Raw genomic sequence first — 24,008 nt, 5'->3', positions numbered from 1 at the left:
TTTAAATAACTTTTTCCACTTTCTTTTTCTGTTGGACTCTCCCTCTGTCTACCTCCTACCCAATGGCCTCATTTAGAAACTCATGTTGACATTATTTTTGTATACTCCATGACTTTTTCCATACTCATACACTAAAATGCAAGTCTATACACAAACATGTATATGCATATATACTCATGGAGGTTCTGTCTTCTGTCCTGATGTATTTTACAAAATTTATTAAATACCTCATCATTTTACTCTTCATCATTGTACTTTTTCACCCTCAGCATTAGCTTTCAGAATTCTCTTTTGGTCAAAAGGCACGAATCTACTTTATTTCTTTGATGAAGGCTGCATCCTATTCCAAGGTGCGGTTCTACTACAAATTATTTAACCATTTTTCTGTTGATGAGTACTGTTTAGTAGTCAGCAGACAGAAGCATCACCCTTTAACAGAGAGAACTTAGCATAAAGATTTATTGCCTGGCTAATAAAAAGTTCATGAACTAGGTCCCTGCCTTCCACTGCTGTTACAGGAAGGAACTGGCGCTACCAGAGTGAAGGAGCTCTGCTAGCAGGACATGCACAAACACAGGAAGCAGATAAAGAGCCGGCAGGAAGCAAGGACGGAGCAGAAGCTGTCTTCCAGTCCTGCCTTCCAGCTCCCACTCAGGGCCTCCATTAGAAAACCTTAGTCAGGAGCCCATGAAAAACGTATGTGTGGTTTGCAGAGGTCAGCCACAGAGCAGAATCTAAAAAGGTGGGTTTAAACTTTGAGACATTAACTTAACTACTGGCACCTCATTACTGCCAGGATATTTTTTTGCTGTTCCAAGTCCTTATCCACATATTTTTGTGTGGTAGTTATTTTATGTCTGGCATAGATACTCGAGAGTGATATTACTGCATAAAGTTCTATTTTTAATCTTAGATATTGCCAGATTTTTTGGATAATATTGCAAAAATAAAAATAAAATCATATTTCTATTAGTATTTTTGACAATGCTCTTTCTTTTTATCCCCACCAGCTATAAAGTTGATCGCTCTTAAATTTTTCCAGCCTGGTGAATATAATCTAAGGTCTTGTTATCTTTTTTTTTTTTTTTTTTTTTTTTTTTGCAGTACTGGGGATGGAACCCAGGAACATTGTACCTCCAAGCCATACCCCCAGCCCTATTTTTTAGTCTTTTTACTTTTGAAACAGGGTCTCACTGAGTTGCGAAGGGCCTCACTAAGTAGTTGAGGCTGTCCATGAGCCGTGAACCATGATCCTCCAGGCACAGCCTCCCGAATGCTCAGATTACAAGCCTGCACCACCATGCCCAGCTTTTATCGTCTTTGACTTAACATTTACATGAGTGCTTGTAATTTTAAACATCTTACCATGTACTTATTGACAATCTGAACCTCCTTTTTAGTGAAATATTGTTTCTGTATTTTGCTTACTTATATATTTTTCTTTCTATGCCTTTTTTGTGGATAGACAAAGCCTTTTTGTATATTATAGAAACTGAACTTTATCAGTCTCTGTGTTACACTGCTGTCTAATTCTATTGTTTATTTACTAACTTTAGCTATATATATTTTTATTTTTCCAGACAGAATGTAGTTGAATAGGCCAATAACTTGTAGCTTCTGCATTCTCTCTTAGTTATGTAGATTTTTTTTCTACCCCAAGGCTAAATTTATACTTTAGACTTATTTCAAATATTTTTATTTTAAACACTGAGGGCTTTGTTCCATCTGGAGCCTCTGATTATACATGTTATGCGATAGGAACTGACTTTTTCTTCCAAATGGATAATCAATTATTCAGCAGCATTTATTATATCAACTCTTCTTTCATTTCTGATGTGAAATACCAATTTTGTTGTGTGTGATATTTCACTCCTGGCATTCTTGCTACGGATTACATTAATCTTTCGGTCAATTTCCTATGCCAACACCAAGTGTATTTAATCACAATGACTTAATATATTCATTGCCTATTGTAAGAAGCCCCCTTCTTTAGTTGTTATATTCCTGGCTATTATTCAGCCCATCATCACCTCAGGTATTGTTCTTTAAAATCATCTTGTTAACTCTTTTCTTTTCCAGAAAAAAATATACAATGAGCCAGGCATGGTGGCACACATCTGTAATCCCAGTACTTGGGAGGCTGATACAGGAGGGTCACAGGTTCAAGGCCAGCCTCAGCAATTCAGCAAGGCCCCCATCACATTAGTGAGACCCCCATTTCAAAATAAAATGAAATCATCTGGAGACATAGCTCAATGGTAGAACTCACCCTGAATTCAATCTCCACTAACACTGTAAATAAGTAAATGTATAAATTTCATTGAAGACTTGATTGAAACTATATTCTATTGATATGTCGGTGTTGTGGCATTTAAATGTTATGAAATTATCTTGCTATCAAAAAAATGGTGCTTCCATTTGTTGAGATTGTGATTATCCTCCTCAGTAAAATGTCATGGTTTATAGTTTTAAATAAAATTTTATGTTTCTTTTGCTAAATTCATTTCTGTGTTTTATAGTTTTTACTCTATTATTATATTTCTAGATACTTAATTCTAAGAGAAAGCTATTAGTTTAATATTATTTCCATAAAGATAGATAAAATTGTTATAATAAGTAAATAAAAACCAGAATGGCTCAAAAAAATACAAGTTTATTTCTTGATGAGGAAGAGATAGAGTGTATGTCCCAAGTTGACAGGGGGCTCTTAATCATATGGCCCCTCAGAGATCTACAAGAATTCACCTTTGGCGGGCGTGGTGGCGCACACTTGTAATCCCCACTCTTGGGAGGCAGAGACAGGAGGATCGCGCAGGTTCAAAGCCAGCCACGCTGGCTTAAGAGACCCTGTTTAAATATATAAAATAGGTCTGGGAGTGTAGCCCAAAGGTAGAAGGGCTTCCAGGAACCCCAGTACCACCTTAAAAAAAAAATTCACCTCTGTCATCTTGACACGTGACTTCTCAGTTTTCTCTGGTAGTTACCAGGCTAGTACAAAGTAATGGAAACTGAATAGGGAAGAAATTTCATGAGAGATTTATGTGACAGGATGGAAACTGGAATTTGTTCTTAGACAACCTGTAAGGAAAGAGATACTGGGAGACAGAATATCTCTGGAAAGATGTCTATATCCAGTCTCTTACCCAGTTAAACAAAAAATAAAAAAGGGTGGGGGTATAGCTTGGAGACAGAATGCCCTTGGGTTTAATCCCTGTACCACATACAAAAAGAAAGGCAGGCAGGCAAGGAGGAAGGCCGGGCTTGGTGGCACATCCTGTAATCCCAGTACTTAGGATTTTAAGATAAAAGGATTACAGATTCCAGGCTAGCCTCAGCAACTTAGTAAGGTCATCAGCAACCTAGTGAGACCATGTTTCAAAATAGAGAATAAAAAGTGCTGAGCTTATAGGGAGGTAGAATTCCCCTAAATTTAATCTCCCAGTACCACACACAAAAAAAGCAAAAAAGAAACAGGTATTTCTCTATATATCCTCTTATTTCATCCTATTTAATTAGTTTTAGCTTTTATATTTTGTTATTCAATTTTCATTAGATTTTTTATTTTATTACATTCTTGAATAATGTAGGCCTTTATTATTTTTTTTTACTGGTGCATTGCAATCATACATTTTAATAAGGTACAATATGGTAGAGCACACATGCACATATCACTCATTGAGCCCTTCCCCAATTCCCACCCCATTGCCTCCTTCTCCCTCCTTCTCATGTTTGGCTTAGTGATTCACTTTGATATGTTTGTGATTGTACATCGTGTGCATTAGGGAGTTTCCCTCTTCCCCCGCCCATCTCTCTGTTAGGCCGCCTTATTTGCTCATTTAAGCTTTCCCTTCTTCATCTAGAGATCCTCCTATGACCTATTTTCTCCCTAGCTTCTGCATATTAGGGAACACATTTAGTCTTTTATTTTTTGTGACTAATTAATCTCACTTAGCATAATGTATGCAAATGACATAATTTTGTTCTTATCTATGGATGAGTAAAATTCCATTGTGCATATATCCCATAGTTTTGTAATTCATTCATCTGTTGGTGGACCTTTTGGCTGATTCCACAGTTTGGCAATTATGAATTGCATGGCTATAAACATAGATACCATGCATTAGTTTGGTAGTTTGCTTTCCATTCTTTTGGGTAGATACCCAGAATTGGTATTGCTGGATCATTATGGTAGGTTCCTTTCTATTCTTCTGAGGATCCTCCATACTGTTTTCAAAAGTGGTTGCACTAATTTGCAATCCCACCAACAATGTACCAGAATTGCTACTTCTTTATACCCTTGTCAGCATTTGTTATTGTTTGTGTTTTTAATTATTGCCATTCTAATTGGAGTTAGGTGAAATCTCAGGGTAGTTTTGATTTGCATTTCTCTGATGGCTAATAATGTTGGACATTTTTTATATATTTATTGGACACTTGAATTTATTTTTTTGTGAAGTATCTACTTAGTTCACTTGCTCATTTTTAATTGAATTATTTGTTTTCTTAGAGGTGAGGGTTTTTTTTAACTCTCTGTATATTCTAGATATTAATCCTCTATTGAAGTAGTAGTTGGCAAAAATTTCTCCCATTCTATTGGCTCTCTGTTGAGGCTCTTGATGGTTTCCCTTGCTGCACAGAAGCTCTACAGTTTAATTCAATATCACATGTTGATATCCTTTTCAATATAATACTTGAGATTCTAGCCAGAGCAATAAGGTGAGAGAAAAAAAATAAAAATAGGAAAAAAAGAATTAAATCTATCTCTATTTGCAGAGGACACGAACCCATATTTAGAAGACCCAACAAACTCAACCAAAAGGCTGATAGAACTGGTTACCAAACTCTGCAAAGTGTCTGGATACAGAATCAATCTTAAAAATCCAGGTTTTCTGTATGTCAACCATAAATTCATTTAAAAGGAATCCAGAAAACAATTACATTCACAATATCCCACACAAAAAATAAAATACTTAGGAATAAACCTAACCAAGGAAGTAAAAGACCTGTACAAAGAAAATTATAAAGCATTGAAAATAAAAAAAAATCAAAGAAGACCTTAGAAGATGTAAAACTCTTCCATGCTCAAAGATAGGCAAAATAAACATCATCAAAATAGCCATTCTTGGTGATGTGTGCATTTAAGTTTACACAAGTCTTTTTACCCAATTATGATGTATAAATACAATACACAAATAAAATATATTAAAATTTTAAAAAATAGCCATTCTTCCAAAAGTTATCTACAGATTCAATGCAATACCCATTAAAATGCCAAGTTCATTACTCACAAACATAAAAAAATCAGTTCTTAAATTCATTTGGAACAACAACAAAGAAACAGATAGCCAAAGTAGTTCTCAGCAATAAGAACCATGGTAGAGACTTCATAATACCTTCAAATTATACTAAAAAGCCATAGTCTCAAAAACAGAATGGTACTGACACAAAAACAGACACATAGACAAATGGAGCAGAATAGAAGCCTCAGAAACAAATCCACACACTTACAGCCAATTGGTTTTTGACAAATGGTCAAAAGCATACATTGGAGAAGATAGCCTCTTTAACAAATGGTGTTGGCAAAACTGGTTAACAATATGTAGAAAAATGGAAATAAACCCCACTTTCTCACCCTACACAAGAGTCATTTCAATCAAAGGCTTGGAAATCAGACCAGAGACCTTGCAGCTCCTTGAAGAGGGCTTAAGTTCAACACTTCAACACATAGACACAGGTAAAAAAAAAAAAAAAAAAAAAAAAAACATTCTTACAAATACTGCAAAGGCACAAGAAATTAATGTAGGCATTTATAATTCTAAATTTTTGCCTGCATATAATTATTGCTATTTTCATCAATATTAATGTAATATTTTCTAGAGTTTTTTATTATATTTCAGAAAATTTTTATTTCTTTGGACCAAATATTCTCTAAAAGACTAATTTTCAAGTGGTTAAGATTTGTCATCTTTCAAAACTGAATTTCTAATTTCACTGGCTCAAAATAAAAAAAAAACCTGTAAAATTTCCACTTAAAAATTTTTGTTAAGCCAGGCGTGGTGGAGCACGCTTGTAATCCCCGCGCTTGGGAGGCAAAGACAGGAGGATCACGCAGGTTAGAAGCCAGTCGTGCACGCTGGCTTAGGAGACCCTGTTTCTAAATAAAAAACATATATAAAATAGGTCTAGGAGTGTAGCCCGGAGGTAGAAGCACTTCCAGGAACCCCAGTACCACCAAAAAATAAATAAATAAAAATTTTTTGTTAAATAATTTTTGAGGGAAATTGTTTTTAAATGTGTCATAGACATTTAATGTTTTTGTTTGATGGACATGAAATTTTTGTATATCTATTAAATTATTGTTGAATTATCCAATTTCTTTATGTCCTCATTTTTTGGTTTGCAAGTTACAATTTTTAAATCCTTTCTTTTATTCCAAGATTTAATTACCACAGCAAAAATAGTTCTACCACCTACTTAAAAGTCTTCGGATGACCCTATTGTTCCTTTCAAATATTCTTGGGGAGAAGATGAGGGGCAGCTATAGGATAGCATCATATCACTGATTCCTGTGATAATTTCTCAAATTGATTTCTTCATTTCAGGAATATTTAGTCTTCCTTCAACTTACATAAAATAATCCTCTAAGTTTCCTTAGTGCCCTCTTTCAGTCAAAGCATCATATACAGAGAATTCATATGACCTACCAAGCTGCACATTCTTTAACATATATCATCCCATATTAAAGAGCAATGTCATTTAGAATATTACATTAAAATTACATTAAAACCAAATGTGGTCATGATTTCTCATTTGGTAATTATTCTTCTTTGCTGATAATGAAAATTCTGCTATGTTCACTAAGATCAAACTTGAAAAACAACTAATAATGATAATCACAAAATAAAAATAATATCAGAGACAATCATATAAAAAAGTTGAAAACTTGGAAATATTAAAATGCTCTTGTGAAATTCTGAGTCTCTTTCTTTTTGCCGTGAATGACATGCTTCAGGATTCTTCATACTGATCCAACAGGAACGCTTATTGATTATTGTCCTGCAAGGTCACTGTAATTTGGCTATCAGATCTGTTGGATTGTGTAACAGTTACATTAAATCTAAGGCACTTAAACAGATCATAATGAAGTATGACAACCATATTGACTAATATACTAAGAAGAATATGTCATTGGGATGGTAATAGGACAAGCCACCCAATTAATTAGCAGCAAATTGGACAGATTGCTTTGGAAGTTTTCCAAGAGAGAGAGCGCTTCTGATGTCTGGCTCCTTAAACAAGGCCGATCAACTTCCTTGATTCTCTGGAGTAGAGAAAAAAATTATTTATTTTATTTTCTTGTGGTTCTGAGGCTTGAACATATGAGCGCTCTACCACTCAGCTACAACCCTAACCCTTTTTATTGATTTACATTTTTCATTTTTAGACAAGGTCTCACTAAGTTGCCCTGACTGGTCTCTAATTTGTGATACCCTTGACCAAATTGCTGGGATTACAGGCATGCACCACCACACCTGGCTGATTTTTTTATTCTTAAATTTTATATGCCAGAATCTAATCCACAGCAGACATAAGAGTTACAAGGTAAAGAAATTAAGTTGTTTACACAAAAATTGAGATGCTAGGGATAAGGATGCAGATCTGTGGTAAAGTACTTGCCTAGCATGCATAAGACCTTGGGTTCAATTCCCAGAGGAGGAGACAAAGAGAAGAAAATATAAGAAAACTGTGACTATAGCAACCTTCAACAGTCAGAATAATTTGGAAGAGGGTCTTCTGTTGTTTTCTCTGCCTGTGAATAGTAATGGAACTATTATAACCTTGAATTTACAAAATGTAATATTTTCATTTATAACTCATATGGTTTTCTTTGGACCAAAGGATTAAACCTAGAATCATTGTACCTCAGAGCTACACTCCTAGCCTTATTTCATATTTTGTTTTGAAACTATATCTTGCTAAATTGCTGAAGTTAGCCTCAAATCTAGGATCCTGTCTCAGCCTCCCAAGCACTGGAATTACAGGCGTGTACTATCGTGCCTGGCTCATTTGATTCTTAAAATAATCCCTACAATGTTATCCCCTATTTTATAGTAATGAAATTCAAGTTCAATGAATGTTAAACTGTCTACCTTGGCTAAAGCCAACACAGCCCCACAGGTCTGATCACAGCCGCCTCCCCTTTACACCAGTGCCAGGTCATGACCATACACACCACTCAACACTCTTCTCCCACATGTTAACTCCTCTGATGTACTATCATTCTCATGAGCTGGAATCAATCAATAGAGAGTTTAGCCATGAAAATAAATGTTAACCTTTGCCTAAGTTTATGTATTTCTCTCAGTGCCTGACCTTGTATTAGAAGAAAATGGAGCTGGTTAAGTTCACATTAAAAGACTTTTTGAAGTATTAAAAAAATTAAATTGATATCTCTCCTCCCATTATATTGTGAGATGCTGGTAAAGAGCATGAGGTATTTTTATATATTTTATTTGGTGCATCATAATTATGCATCATGTTGGCATATAAAATGATAGAAACATGCATGCACAAAATTCCTGGGAGCACTTTTCCTCTGGGTTCCAACCCTCTCCCTGTCCCTCCCTCTACCTTCCCAGTACATGCCTTTGAAATTGGAATAGTTCATTTTGTATGCATATGTAGCATTATTTTTTTTAATTGTCTTCTTACAGCCTTGTGTTGGACTCATTCACAGTTGCAAAGTGAATCTGACCCTCCTTGTTTTATCCCCAACTGGCACTCATTTCTGTTTCATTTGAAAAATTATGTCATCTGATGCCAAAACAAGTTTCCTATTTTTCTTCTTGGTTCTTGCTACTGTGCTTTCAATCGTAGTTTCTGAATCACCGTCTCATATACCATGTACTTGTAGAAAACATAATAAAACCACCACTGTAAGTTACCCACAAAGCCACCTAGATTGTGAGGCTTATTTACCTCTGTTCTATACAGCGATGTGGCAAAATCCTGAATTTCACGGAGAAGGCAAGATGGATTGGTTTTGTAAACTGGTCTCTAGCACAGGAGTTGAGATGTCAGGAGAAAAGTGCCTCCCTCCATCACCAGCAGAAGCTAATCAGGGAAAAAATGTCCCTGGGTGGCTCGCTCATTCATCTCCAGCTGGATGGCGGGGCTGTTAGGAGGTGTAACTAATCGTGTCGTCGTGACTCATCTTGGTCTGTAATAACACACTCCACGGTGACATCAGCGGTTGTAGGAGATGGATGTTCCATATAAAGGAAAAAGTGCTGCTCAGCCGGAATATTTCCCCACCCGTGCAGAACACAGCGACAGTTTGCAGGGAGCATAGCTACTGTCTTGTCTCAGTCATCACGGTGTTGCCCACCGTCTCAAGTACTCATCACCGGGCAACTTCAGACCCGCGGCTCAGCTTCTTATAACAACTTAGTTCTCAAAAATGACCTCTGTTAAGACCCCCTTCGTGGTCTTCTTGGGTTCATTTTGAGGCTAGGGCTAGAAGTGACAAATAACAAGAATCTGCACGCTGGTAAAATATCTCAACAACAGTGTTGATCCGGATTCATCACAAGTTTGTGGTATCCGGAACTGATTTTTCTAGCAACATTTTTCTCCATGGGAGAGGTCTACTGTGAGCTTTTTCTGCATGTAAAATGCGTAATGCCCATAAACTCTGATTTTCCAGCTGATTATCCACTAAAAGATCATTGGCAAAATAGAATATGTGAACTCATCCAGGGTGGCCCTGGAACAACATGTCTCCGGCCTTAGAGTGAGAGAGTTCCATTCTTTAAGGTCTCTTTCTACTCTAAAATTGCATAATTATTTTTTTCAGAACTGAGGATTGAACTCAGGAGCATTCTACCTCCGAGCTACACCCTCAGCCCTATTTTTTATTCTTTGTTGGAAACTGGTCTCACTAAGTTGCACAGGGCCTCACGAAGTAACTGAGGCTGTCTGAGAACCAGTGAACCTCCTGTCTCAGCCTCCCAAGTACTGAGATTACAGGCATGTGCCACCACGTCCAGCTATGACTTTTAAAAATAATATAGATGAAGTTTAGGATGATAAAGGCATGCATGCACACAGAACTAATTGATCCAAGATATATGATTACAATGCACCAATAAAAATAGAAATAAATAAATAATAAATAAATAAATAATAAAATAAATAATAAAAATAATAAAAATAAATAATAAAAATAAATCTATTCAAAAGCATGTCCCATCCTACTTTTCTTCTAACCTGGAAATTTCTTAAGATGGAAGAAATGAATTTTAAATATTAAAACATAATTTAGAAAAGATTTTAAAATTTAAAAAGCAAATATATTACCTTAAAAGTATTTAAATCATTCTGATTTCGGTCCCTTTGCAAAGATATCCAGGAGCGATATTGCTGGCTCCTATCATAAAACTATGGAATATACAGTCAATGGAATTCTACTCAGCTATGAATAAGAACAAACATGATGTCATTTGACACAAAACGGATAGTCCTGAAGAACATTGCATTAAGTGCAATTGGCTGGTCACAGAAAGTGACTTGCATGTTTTCTCTCAATTGTGGATATAGAGAGTAATCAGGATACAAGAGATACTTTACCTAATGGAGGAGAAAGCCCAGTGGGGGGATGGAGGGGGTCTAGGGAGGAATGGTGGGGAGGGGATTGAGTGAAGGAAATACTTCCACTGATAGTATGGGCATATGTGAAATTCCCAGTGCCAATCTCTATGTCATGTAGTGGGAGGGGAAAGAGCTGAGGAAATCCCCCGAGCACTGTGCACATGTATGTCACTACCACTCTGAACTATATTCTTCTGTAAGACCACAATGCACCAATAAAGGTATATTTTAAAAGTGTGTAAAAGAGCAGAAAAGACCAGTAAAATCTGTTTTAGAAGAACACAGATTAGAGGTACGTACCATGCGTTTAGCATGGGGTGCTCACTGGCACTGAGAACCAGAATGTCCTCAGAATTTCCTGGATCCAAGAGCAAAAGAGGAAATGGCAGCTCATGTTTTCATTGTCTAATTTTGAAAAGAATTGCACAAATTTTTCTGGAGAAATAATCACTTTCTGAAAATTAATACTCCTAGCTTGTTAAATGCATAGATGTTAAGTGAAATAATTTAAACCTCCTGCTTCACTCTCTCAAGTAGCCGGGATTATTAAGGAATGTATTTTATTTTATTTTTCAGACTGACAAATCCCCCGGGCGATCTGCAAGTCGATCGAGCAACATTTCAAAAGTAGGTGAAATATATTCATATTCTTTCTTAACTTCTACATTTCATAAGTCCAATAAATATTTATAATATTTAGCATATAATTGCTATCTGTTAGCAATACATAAAATGTGACTTGCTAATGGTATGATTATTTCAAGTCTTTACTGTGATAAAATGACATGATTAAGCTATTTTTTCCTCTTCAATTCTGTATATAGAAGATAATTTGCTACTTTCAGACTTGTAATGCAAAATATACGTATTTTTCCTTGTTTCAAGTACCCTAAAGTCTCCACACACCCAAGTTAAGACTATATCAAAGACAATGGTACAATTTTCATGAATTTAACCTTTCAGGAATTTGGGCTTAACTCTACAAAAATTTAACTATGATTTTTGTTAAGTTTTAGCCGATAATAATAATAATAATAATAATAATAATAATAAAGACATTAGTTCAGTCATATTTAGATTATAGAGTTAATGGGCAGGAGAAACCAAAATATTCCCTAGACTTTCTATAAATCCAAGCAAGACACCAGAGTTTTGAAAAGACTATGCCTTCAGAGTGATAGTATAGATAGTCATCTTGTCTAGAAAACAAAATGTATTAACTATTCTCTAAAATCAGGCATCACATGATATATCAATATGGTGCTTAAGAAGTAAAAGTCACTTAGGGCAATTTTTCAAAATGTGAAATTATGATTTTTTTCAAAAACATAACTAAGACCAAGGTAGAGTTACCATAAATGAAGTTTCCATTTCAGAGCCTCTCACTTGCCAGGCCCCTTCAACATTTCTAAACTTAATTTTGTATTAGTAATTTTATGTTGTTATTCCTGTAGAAGACCTCTAAAATAGTAATAAACTTTACACATTTCTAGAAACTAGATCAAGTTACAATTTAGAGAGGCCTCTGTTTTGTTTTGTTTTGTTTTCATAAAAAAATGGCTTTATTTCTCATTGAAAAACAGGAGTAGCCAGGGATGCAAGAGATCCATAGAGAATTACACGTCAGTACTTGGTACTTGCTGTGGTTGTGATAGCAAATTAGCAAAATGTCCCCCGAAGGCCCATCTGTTGGTTGCTTGGTTCCCAGGGAGATGTTGTTGGGAGATAGTGGAGCCTTTAAGAGGAGGGGCCAAATGGGAGATGTTTAGGTCACTGAGGGAATGCTCTTAAAGAAAACTGCAAGATCCTCCCTCCCTCTTCTTGCTCTCTTTTGCTCCCTGGCCATGAGGTGAACGTTTTTGTTCCAACACCCACTGTACCATGATGTACTTTTCCCTACCAGCACCCAAAACAATATGCTATCCCAATCATATGCTGGGACCGACCACCAAAAACCTTGAGCCAAAATGAACCTTTTCTCTTTATAAGTTGGTTATCTCGGGTGTTTGTTATAGTAATGGAAAGCTGATGAACACAGAACTGAACATTCCTAATTACATCGAAACCTGGGTCCCTTCAGAGATATTTGAGGGGCAATGTGGCCTCTCCATGGAGTACAAACTCTGCAGGATGAGAATCTGAGTTCCAGTCTCTTCTCTCTCACTTCCTGCTTCTGTGACCCTGAGACATTCACCTAACCTCCCTACGACACTGTTGCCTCTCTGATGTGGGTGATAGCAGAAGTCACCCAGAGGTTTTCTTTGGTAGCTATAAATGAACACAATGCCTTTCACATGCCTGTCAACCTAGTTTCACAGTGAAGAGCTTTGCCCACAGCCACAGAACAGTGAATTCAGATATGAAGGTTGAATGAGTCACAACTTGGAAATTTGGAAACAATGCCGACAAATCCTAAAAGCTCTTGACCAATGAGTAAAAGTATATCTTGTGTCTAAACTCCTGTTTGAATCTGACATAATGCTGCTTCTTTATAACTTGTAGCCTTCTAATTTAATTTAATCACAGATATAGCTTCCCTTCTGTGAGTTTTTTCATGTTCTTCCAGGAGACAATTAATTATATTAATTAATTATATTAATCAATTATGCTCATTATGTAAATGTATCCTGTTCAGAGAGGAATGAAAAGCTTTTCTTAAACAGTCACTTTAATTGTATCATGGCAAAAACTCAATTATCAAACACTGGAGGACCCGGGTATGGTGGCCCACGTGTGTAATCCTAGATTTTAAAAGACTGAGACAAGGGAATCACAGGATCAAGGCCACCCTCAGCAAGTAACATGACTCTCAACAACCTAAAAAGATTCTGTTTCTTCTTTCCTTTCTTTATTTTTTTTTAATAGAGTACTAAGGATTGAACCCAGGCACATACTGCATTCAAACTATGACTCCAGCCCTATCTTGCAATGTTTATTTTGAAACATGGTCTCACTAAGTTGTGGAGACCCTCAATAAGTAGCTAAGGCTACCCACGAACCTACAATCCTTCTTCTTAGCCCCCCAAGTACTGGGATTACAAGCTTGGACCACCGTGCCCAACAAGAGATCCCATTTCAGTAAAATAGGGCTGCGGGGGTGTAGCTCAGAGGTAGAATGCCCTGGGTTCAATCCCAATATCAAAATAAATAGATATATGATATAGATAGATAGATGATAGATAGATAGATAGATAGATAGATAGATAGATAGATGATAGATAGATGATGGATAGATACTGGCAAAGATAAAAAGATAAGCAGACTAACAGATCTCTGCCTATAGATTGTTTCACTTATGCAAGTGTTACTTTCCTTTCATTTATGTTCAGCATGGTGTTTATAAATGCTAAATATGTTTTTGAGCCCTCACTACATTTTATATGAATTAGTTATGGCGATAAATTCTTCATTAAGTCCATGTGGTATTCCAAACATGAAATAGCAAAATCTAGAAATATTTGAGTTCTTTACCTTTTAAAGTGATGAAGAAGAAAACACTACAAGTGGAGCAGTTTTTCTTAATATTGTAAAAATAATTATATTGAGAGAGAAAAAAGAGGCCCTGAGCTTTTCAAGGGTGTGAGAATCATTACAATGTAGTTTTGAAGAACATTGATGCCAGAGTGCATACTTCAAGAGATAATTTAGCTTCCTTCATAACCTTATCAGTACAAATAGAATACATGCTAGTATCTACCTCTTTTTAAAATATACTTTTGTTGGTACATTGTAATCACACACTTAAAATGAGATTCAGACTGACATGAATATACACGCACACCGCACATGGTGAGTTCACCCCATATTTCACCTCACTCTCTCCCTTTCCCTATACGTGATACTGAGATTGGCATTAATAATTCTGTATACATTGATCAATTAAAGTGCTTCTGCCATCGAGTCTCCCCTCCCCACCTCTCTCCCCTGGACCCTCCATCATTACACTGAGGTTAGCATATACCTCTTATAGTAGGGCTTAGAACATTGTTTGGCACTGCATAAGTATTACTTATTCTGATTTGGGAGGTCTTAATACTTATACCCCAGTGACAGTATTATGTAAGTGCGTAGTGAATCTCTTCTTTAAAAAGTGAGTTTAAGATATGGTATAATGCATACATTGTTTCTTGAGTTGAATAAGAATAAGTTGCAGTAGACAGGATTAAGGAATATGTAGTGATCTGATGCTATTTTTTTAAACACTGTATACTCCTGTTTCCCAAAAAATGCACATCTATTTAACAACAATAAAATCTGTAATATCAGTATTAATATTACTTGCAATGGATGCCTTTCTTATCTTTTGTCTAGTTTGAGCTAAACTCTGTTGATATAGAAAAAAATACAGGAAGCATAGGGGAGTTCATCTGGGATGGGACGGAGAGGGCCTCTATATTGTTAGGTCTACCTCTCTGCCTCTTTCTTATAGATCCTTACTCAATGAGCAGACCCTCTATCATCAATATTTGTTGAGCATCTCCTTTAAGAAATCTTGTTCTATACTAAAATATTGAAATAATGAAATAAATTCTTCCTCAGTCCTCAACTTAACTTCCTTAACTTATACCAAGAGAGTTAAGACATAAGATACATGTGCATGTGTGTGCATAAAGTATATATACATATATGTATGTATACATATAATAATTATATATATATATATTAGAACTCTATGACAACAAAAAGTCTTAACATAATAGGCCTGAGACTTCCATTCTTAGAAAGTTCTGCTGGCAAGTTTAGCCCTTGCTGGCATCTGAGAACATGGATTTCAGGAGTGGAGCCCCACCCTTCCTGATAAGAATGGCTCACTGGTTCACTGTGCCTGACTGCAAACACTATGACTTATCCAATACACATGCTTTCCTTCTGGAAACCTCGAATACCACTCATGCCTGTCACATCAATATTTATAGGAACAGCCCCCACCCCCAAAATGCTTGGCAATGCATCTCTAATGAGCTTCCCGGGTAGATATCTTAGGTACTATTCGGGTGAGAATGGCATATAGTTTATAAAATACTATTTCTAAAGCTTTCACAGGTGTTTTACCACCTATCGCTGCAGGAAGGAAGCACATGCCATTTAACTACTAGGATGAACTTTTGGAAGTTCGCTCTTGTTCCCTCCAAGTTCTTCTTCCCTTTGCTGATTATGCTTTGTGTGCTTTCACAGTAATAAACGACAGCCAGAGCTTGACCACAGCCTGAGTCCTAAGGTCTAGAAAATCAAAACTCTGAGCACAGTCAAGGAGACTTCATCACATGATCCTAGAAAGATGCATGGACGGGGGTTATGAGAGTGCACAGTGATTGTTTTTATTTAGTTGGAGCAGGATGGAATCAGAGAAGGTTTCTAGGGAGAATTGTATGTTAATCAGGACATGAATAGTGGGTATGAATTGATAAACTGTCAGGAGATAACTGTTAAACAGACATAAGTACAAGTCAGGGAATCTACAAAAGATGGTATATAAGGAAGGAGACATATTAAATAGCTTTTAAGGGGTTTTGAGATGGTATTTTAAATAAGAGAATACATTCTCTTTAGTTATACAATTACTATTTGGCTTGGAAACACAAATGGATTTAGAAGCCAACGAGGTCCCTGAGCCCTAATACTGTTCAGTGACTATGTATGAAACTGAACATTATTATTTTTGCTTTCAGGATTATAATTTATAAACATGATACTGCCGCTGTGACAGTGGAAATTCCAAGCATGGCATAAGTATGATGGAATTGTTAGCAACATCTACGTTTCCACCTGAGTTTGTACCTCTAAATCTTTGTATCCTGTATATTTACTTCAACAACAATTCTACTTTGAGTTTTTTGGTCACTACAACATTTACTGTTTCATTAGTTTATGTTTCTAGTTTTTTTAGTTAATAAGACAGATTATATTTTCTTTTTTTTTTATATTTTAGTAAGGTTGTTGTGCCTTGGATAAGTTAAAGTTGGTCCCAGAGCTACAAAGAACCCATATAGGTTTAAAACAATGGAAGATTGTCAAAATGTCTGAGATGCTAACAAAGCATTTTTCCATCACTTCTTTTTGAAAAGCTCCTTTACATTGTAGTTATTACTTCTTGTTGCTGCTTTTTCATACATATGGGGCTCATGAATACATTTCTCAAGATGAAAAATTAGCCAAAGTTTGCCTTTTCTTTATTTCTTTTATGGTGAAGGGTCATTACATTCAGCTAGCAAGTTATATATTTCACAAAATAAATTTAAAAACAATTTCTCAAAAGAAACAAAAAACTTTGTACTTCTTATTTAAGTCAATAGAATTTTCTTTTGCCAGGTGTGGTGGTGCACGCTTATAATCCCTGCACTTGGGAGGCAGAGAAAGGAGGATTGCACAGGTTCGAAGCCAGCCTTGCTGGCTTAAGAGACCCTGTTTCCAAATAAAAATATAAAATAGGTCTGGGAGTGTAGCCTGGAGGTAGAAGGGCTTCCAGGAACCCCAGTACCACAAAAAAAAAGGAATTTTATTTTAAGTAAAATACCATGTTTTTGGATTTGCGAAGAAAATGCCTCACAAAATCTAACTAGTCTATTCATAAAATGAAATTCAAAAGCTTTTGCCTCAACAAAATATTTCATTTGTTTCCACAGTTTCCTAGTATTTTCACTAGACTTTGTTAGCTTCAGAAAGGTTCATCTAAGTTGTTTAATTGGTTTCTACCTAGAAATATCTTACATAACATTTGGGTAAGAATGTCATATAGTTTATAAAGTATTATTTCTAAAGCTTTCTTTTACTCATTCTGTAATAATCAAATATGTATGAAATGGTCAATATAGTTTATTCAGCAAATCTTTTTTGAAAACTTGAACTGTATACACAGAATTATAATGATCATAGCATTTTTAAGTGTTTTTATCAAATATATACTTCAATTTTACTTCTTCATCTTTCCTTATTTTGTCAGATTTGTCTTTAAGATTTGAAAGTATCCAGTAAGGTCAAGGTGGAAATGTTCCCCACATGTAAAATATTCTGGGAATTCCTTCAACTGAACCAGAGCCAAACATTTGCATTAAACACCAAACAGGTGTTTAATGTTCTGATTTATTGAGAGATCCATCTTGGCTTGCTAATACAAGGGACCTATAAATCAGCCATACCCTCAGACATCATCCCTTCAGAGGATAATTTTGATAGGTTGATGAAATAAAGTTTGCAAATTAGGTGTATTAATTTAAGAACTTCCACAGAGCCTCAGTCAAGGTTCTTCCTGAGACTAAAGCTGAGAAAGATTATATAAATTTAGCTGAATAAGTTAAGGTGGTGGTATAAGATTAAAAAAAAATCTGAGACCTTATGTCCTGCAACTTTTATTTTATATACATTCTCTGCTGGGGTGATCTTATCTAACTTTGTGGCTTTATGTATTATCAATCGGCCAACAATTTTCAAACAGACCTGTTCACCTCCAATCTCTACCATTAATTCTAGACCCTTATTTTTCTGTGAAAATGTATAATAGGGAAATGTCTTAGGTTAGGTTGCCCAGAAAAGATCCTGAGGTAATTTTCTAGATGAATATTTCCAGGAGAAACTGTTCTAGGTGTGAGAGAAGTAGGATAGGGAAGAGTCAAGAGAAGTCCCTCTGTAATATAAAATGGAACCAGAACTTGGGAGGTTGAGATAGGAAGGTTCAGGTTAGAGGGCAGCCTCCACAATTTAGCAAAGACCTGCAGCAACTTAGACCCTGTTTTGAAGTTAAAAAAAAAAAAATGAATGGGGCTGGTCAAAGGTATAACTCAGAGGTAGAATGCCTCTAGGTTCAACCTCCAGTACCAAGAAAACAAGAAGCACTGAATTTTAGTCTCATTGGACGCCAGAAAGAAAGTATTCACTTCCCAGTTCTTTCTGTTCCTTGGCTCAGGAGCATACAGGAAAAAGAGACTTGGATTTGTGAAGAAAATGCCTCACAAAATCTAACTAGTCTGTTCATAAAATGAAATTCAAAAGCCTTTGCCTCAACAAAATATTTCATTTGTTTCCACAGTTTCCTAGTATTTTCACCAGACTTTGTTAGCTTCAGAAAGGTTCATCTAAGTTGTTCAATTGGTTTCTACCTAGAAACTTTGACTTCCTTTACATGCGGGTGAACTGTCGAAGTCAAAAAGGCAGTTTCCCAAAGAAAATTGCATTTGCAGAACTTTAGAAACAAAAGCACCCAGAAGCTGAGGCCGCCATGTTGTACTAATGAATGGTGAGAGGCATCAGAAAGGACCTGGGTGAAATACTGACAGTGTCTGTCCATGTTCATTCTTTGCACGACCCCGGTCCCCGTGAACTCATTCCATCCTGTCCTGCCTTCTTATAGATAATGATTGCTCAATGAGCTTTTGCTGCTGCAGCTGCCAAACCATAACCAATGTATCGTCTCCTTCTAACACCTTCCGGTATCTCTCCTTCTCCCTGATCATTTCCTTTGGGCCGAGTGGTTTCCTGGTGCAGTGTCTCTGGTCTTCAGTCCTCACTGCTGTTTCCTTCACAAGCTTCAGTAGCTGAAATCCCTAATTGCAGTCAAACCTGGCTGTGAATAAATGAAAAAAAATGTTACAATGGCTTCCCCAAGTTCTTAACTATTTATTTCTTTTCCAATGTGTAGCAGAAACCCTACCTCCTCTTAGTGGGTAAGTTCCACTATTCAGTGAATTGATGCTCTGCCTACCAGACACAGTAACTTTTGCTATGAAGTCCCAGTCATATGGTAACTGATGTCCATGGACAGGCCTTCAGTCACTCAAGGCCTGAAGTGTACCAGTGGCTTCTCAGAAGAGAATTCTGCTGCGATCCCATGCACTCGATCTAGAACACGAGTTTTCATGACAGTCCTCTATTTGGAGTTTTTGTTGTTGCTGCTGCTGTCGTTATTTCTTTGTTTGTTTGCTTTTCCATTTTCTACATACAATGCTTTTTTTTTCTTTTGAACAGGCTAGATATGACCTAATGACAGAGATTCGGTTACATCTTATAGGAAGACAAATGATAGTAAATATAATGAAACTGCATATTTCACTGGGAGCTTGACCTATGTTGCAATTCTGCTTATTATTTACACTGCATTTCTACTCACCATGGAACTTTTAGGAACATGGAATCTGCCCTTTGTTATTACAAAGGCAATAACAAAGGCCACTTGTACCACAGCTGAACCTACTGAAGCAACCCCTCTCATTTGGGCTCTGCTCAAAACTGCAGCTTCTGACTCATCCACCAGAGGGGTCTGTGCATCATTCCAAAGTGCAGTATATGCTACCTCCGACACTCAGATTCCCACCAAGCACTCAAGTCTTTTCTAAAAGATGCCGAATTTGTAGATTTCTAGAAGTGTGTTAGCGTGCACCATATTATGGAATTTCTAAAAATTTGACTGAGTCAGCCAACTTTGAGCTTGTGCAGGTTTTTCCTCCTCCTCTCAAGAACACACATATCTAATAAGATGTTCAGAAAGTTGGCCCTTCCTCCTCATCAGATCCGATCATACACAGTGATTTCATCAATATAATGGACCATCCTGATGTTTGACATCTACCAGACAATAGAGGTCACCACCAGTCTATATTGTGAAATATCCCTAGCACAGGACCATCAATGTATACTGATGTGCATACCATGTGAATGCAAAGTGCTTTTGACCACGACTAGGATATTTGAAAATAATACACTAAAAGTATCAATAGTTTCATGCCACCTACCAGAGAGTGTGTAAATCTGCTCTAGTAAAGATATCACATGCAACATAGCAGCTGCAATTAGAGGTTCTACTTGGTTACTTTTGCCAGGGTCTACTATTATACGCTTGACCCACCAGAATTCTGCAGGAAACAGACTGAGAAATTAAGTAATGTTGTGATGAGAGAACCACTCTTTAAGAGTCTGTTTGTCACACAATAACCAAAATAATCATTTTCAACTATAAATTCAGTAGTCTTGCTGCTGCTACAAACATATCTCTCCCTCTCTCTCTCCTCTCTCTCTCTCTCTCTCTCTCTCTCTCTCTCTCTCTCCATATAGATAGATAGATAGATAGATAGATATAGATATAGATATAGATATAGAGAGAGCATTCTTTAGAATGACATATAAATCCCTACATTGACCAAGATCGAGAGGCCATGATCTGGCCCTATAGTCCCTGTATTCTTCCTAAGTGCCTATCTTATCATTTCTCTTCACCTCAGTCTCTCAGCTCCAGACACACTGACTCTTTCCTGTTCCCCAAACAAAGGCTTTTGCTTCTGGGTGTCTGAATCATGCTACCACTTCCCTGAATGATCTGACCATTGTCCTGACATCAGCATGGTTATTTTCCTGGCCCTTTTTACAATTATACTCAAATATCATCTTGACAATAAGAATCTATCTCCTTTTTCTATTTATTTTAAGAATTTTTATTAAAATCTTCAATATTATATAATTTTATTTGTCGTTCTAGGGCCATAATGATATTTCTCCATTCATCGTTGCTTCCTCAGCACATAGAAAAGTAATTATAAGTTCTATATACCTAAGAAATACTTGTTGTATAGAGCCTGTTTTATTTTGTTGGTGTATAATACCTATATTTTAGCATGAAACTTGTGAGTTATTGCAGAAATGCTTTTTAGACCATGCCAGTCTACAAACTCATTGTTACCAATGCACAGTTTTCAGTTGATGCCACAGAGAAACTCTAGCTCACTGTACCAAATATTAATCCCAGCTTGAAGAAAGTTTTATAGTGCCCCTATATACCTATCAAGTACCCATTAACCTTCTGGAATCAGGGAATATTTAGACTCCTGGATGAGAGAGTTCCTGTTGGGCCAAAGGCAAGAAGGTATCATCAGCCCCCATCCCAGCACCTGGGTGATAGGGTCATGGATCCCAATGAATATGACTGAATATGGCTTCGTAGACCACTGAGATCCACATGTGCATCTTAGTAAAGTTCACTTCACTTCTAATAGCTTCTTCCAGGATTCGGCTTGGGTATGCTTTCTCGGAAATTTACAAGAGGAGGAGAAGTGGAATGAAATGTGGCTTCCATTGCTGCACTGGTTCAGAGGTCATAACTGGTGCTCACTGTCTTTCTCACCTGCATCCATTTTTTATTTCTTTTACCTTTGGCTGAAACTTCTGATTCTCTAGGTTGCTTACCTGGGGGGCCTGGTTACCACACCCTTATAAGGATATAGACACTACCTTTGCCCATTTACAGCCACAACAGTGCAAAGGAAAGAGATGCCTTTGTCTGTTACCTCAGGTGCACAACTATTTCCTCTGTCATCATTATGGAACAGAACTTTCTCATGCTTCCAGTCAACACCAATATCTGAGAACTCCAAATGTCTACTGACACAGAATGGGATTCTGCCTAACATCATCTCAAGCCTTGGGACTCATTTTATAGCAAAAATAACAAAAAGTGTGGCAGTGGTTGAATTATGATGAGATTCACATGCTCTGCCAGCTAGATGCTATTGGCCTGACTCAAATTATGATAGTCTTCTGATGATCCATCAGAGCATAGAAAGGACAACCTGGGAGAGGAGAGCTAACTCTCCTAAGATGCTGTATATTTTTATATCAACATTCATAGTTAGTGCTTTGCCCTTCATGGGTATAATCATCGGGTCAAAAAACTAAGGTTTAAGACAAGTCACCCTGCTTCCCATCCACTTGGGGCGTTTGTGTTTCTCATAGTCATCACTTTGGACTCTGTAGGTTTGTATGTTCAAGTTCAAAGAAGGGACACTTCCAACTGAGCACACAGCAAGAGTACCAGGAAACTGAAACTATGATTGCTGCCCGGTCACTTCAAGCTCTTTATAATAGTAGCCCAGCAAGTAAAAAAAAATATCAGTTCCCATTCAAGGTAGCTTTTGTTAGGTTGCTAATTTATGTCCGAGGCTTTGTGTATTATTCTGGAAAATGGTAGATACAGCAGGGAGTGAAATATATTCTCTCCTTTTCCTTCAGTAACGTAGTCCTTGACCTATGTAATTTTTATTGATATGATGGTTTCTGTCACCATTAGAACCGTATTCAGTATGCTCAGACTTCTGGTGACTAGAAGAATTGGAAGTTCTTTTTAATATACTTTCATGTGAAGAGCATTTTGGATGGTTGATGGGGTAAGGACTTCATCTCTAAAACAATAAAAACTGGACCACGGTTTCTAAGGAATGATTTTTAAGCCCTAAGGACTGTTTTTTTTTGTTGTTGTTTTTGTTTTTGTTTTTTAACTGTTGTTGGTGCTTAAATGACTAAAACAAATGCCCACTAAAAAGTTAGGGTCAAGAACATTTTGTGTTCTCTAATATCATAGTAGATGGGTATAATCTTCTTGCAGTTTTTAATCAGTTTTGTTTTGTTGCCACTCTGAACATCTCTTGAGAAGACAGTGACTCCCAGGGCCAAAGTAATTTTAGTGGAAAAGAGTTAGTTGTGAAGATACACTGTGTTTGTGGAGCTGAAATTCAGAAATAAGGTTTCAGGTTGGTTCACATATCAAACACAATGGGACATCAAATCACTGTTGGCATTTGGTCTTTATGCTTTGTATCTTCTTAACTGAAGAATGTTGTCCTATCGCCATGAGTACAGGCAGCTCAGATCTCTTGATGTGATACCCAGGCTCCTAAAGAACTCAGAAAAAAAGATGATGCCAACCACCTATTGGAGGAGGGCAGGCAGTACAGGTGAATAAAGCAAAGACATTAGATGGATACCATTGGCATCTGCAATCTCAACAAATATAAAATGGACCACTTCAACTTAACTTGAACTCTTCAGTATTATACTTCCCTATGTCTTAAATTCCCTCTTTTCCACTAATATGTAATATATACATATATATACATATAATAGAAAAAGTCTCTATATGTATATATGTACACACACACACACACACACACACACACACACACACAATGTATGTACTTTATGGGTGCATTGTAGCCATACAATAGGTAGAAACATCAATGTACATCACACCCAGTACAATATTATTTCTTTTAATCCTGCCTAATGATATGTAGTTTCTCCCCTCAGGTTATAGAGGCACCTCTTTCCCTAAAAGTATAGGCCCTTAAGATTAAGGTGAAAAAGATTTACTTATGGAAACAGATGGAAAAAAATATTACATACTTGTGAATTTTCAGTAGTAGTTGATCATCAATTCTACAAGTTTATTCTCCAGTATAATAGCCATTAGCCATAGGTATCTATTTAAATTTAAATTAATTGCTCTTATAGTAAATTTAAAAATCAGTTTGCTTGCACTGAGCTGATTGATAATGAATGGGTCCCAGAGAATTAATGACACAGCTCTCACTGTTGTGACCATG

General features: G+C 36.5%; 1 protein-coding gene across 4 annotated transcripts in view; it reads left to right on the top strand.

Annotated features, from left to right (window-relative positions):
* The window catches only part of MARCHF1 (membrane associated ring-CH-type finger 1), a gene marked incomplete at both ends in the record, with an annotated part of 467,270 nt that overhangs the window by 287,529 nt on the left and 155,733 nt on the right, over positions 1–24,008 (top strand). For all 4 annotated transcript variants that reach the window (XM_080709868.1, XM_080709866.1, XM_080709867.1 and 1 more), the window contains one exon: positions 11,227–11,277. In XM_080709868.1, the coding sequence (XP_080565994.1) occupies positions 11,227–11,277 (51 nt within the window). The remainder of the gene's footprint in view (positions 1–11,226; positions 11,278–24,008) is intronic.

The sequence above is a fragment of the Muscardinus avellanarius genome, assembly GCF_963383645.1.
Source record: "Muscardinus avellanarius genome assembly, chromosome: 14".
In the NCBI taxonomy this organism is placed as follows: domain Eukaryota; kingdom Metazoa; phylum Chordata; class Mammalia; order Rodentia; family Gliridae; genus Muscardinus; species Muscardinus avellanarius.
Note: the sequence above shows the minus strand (reverse complement) of the source record. Positions and strands in the feature narration are given on the sequence as shown.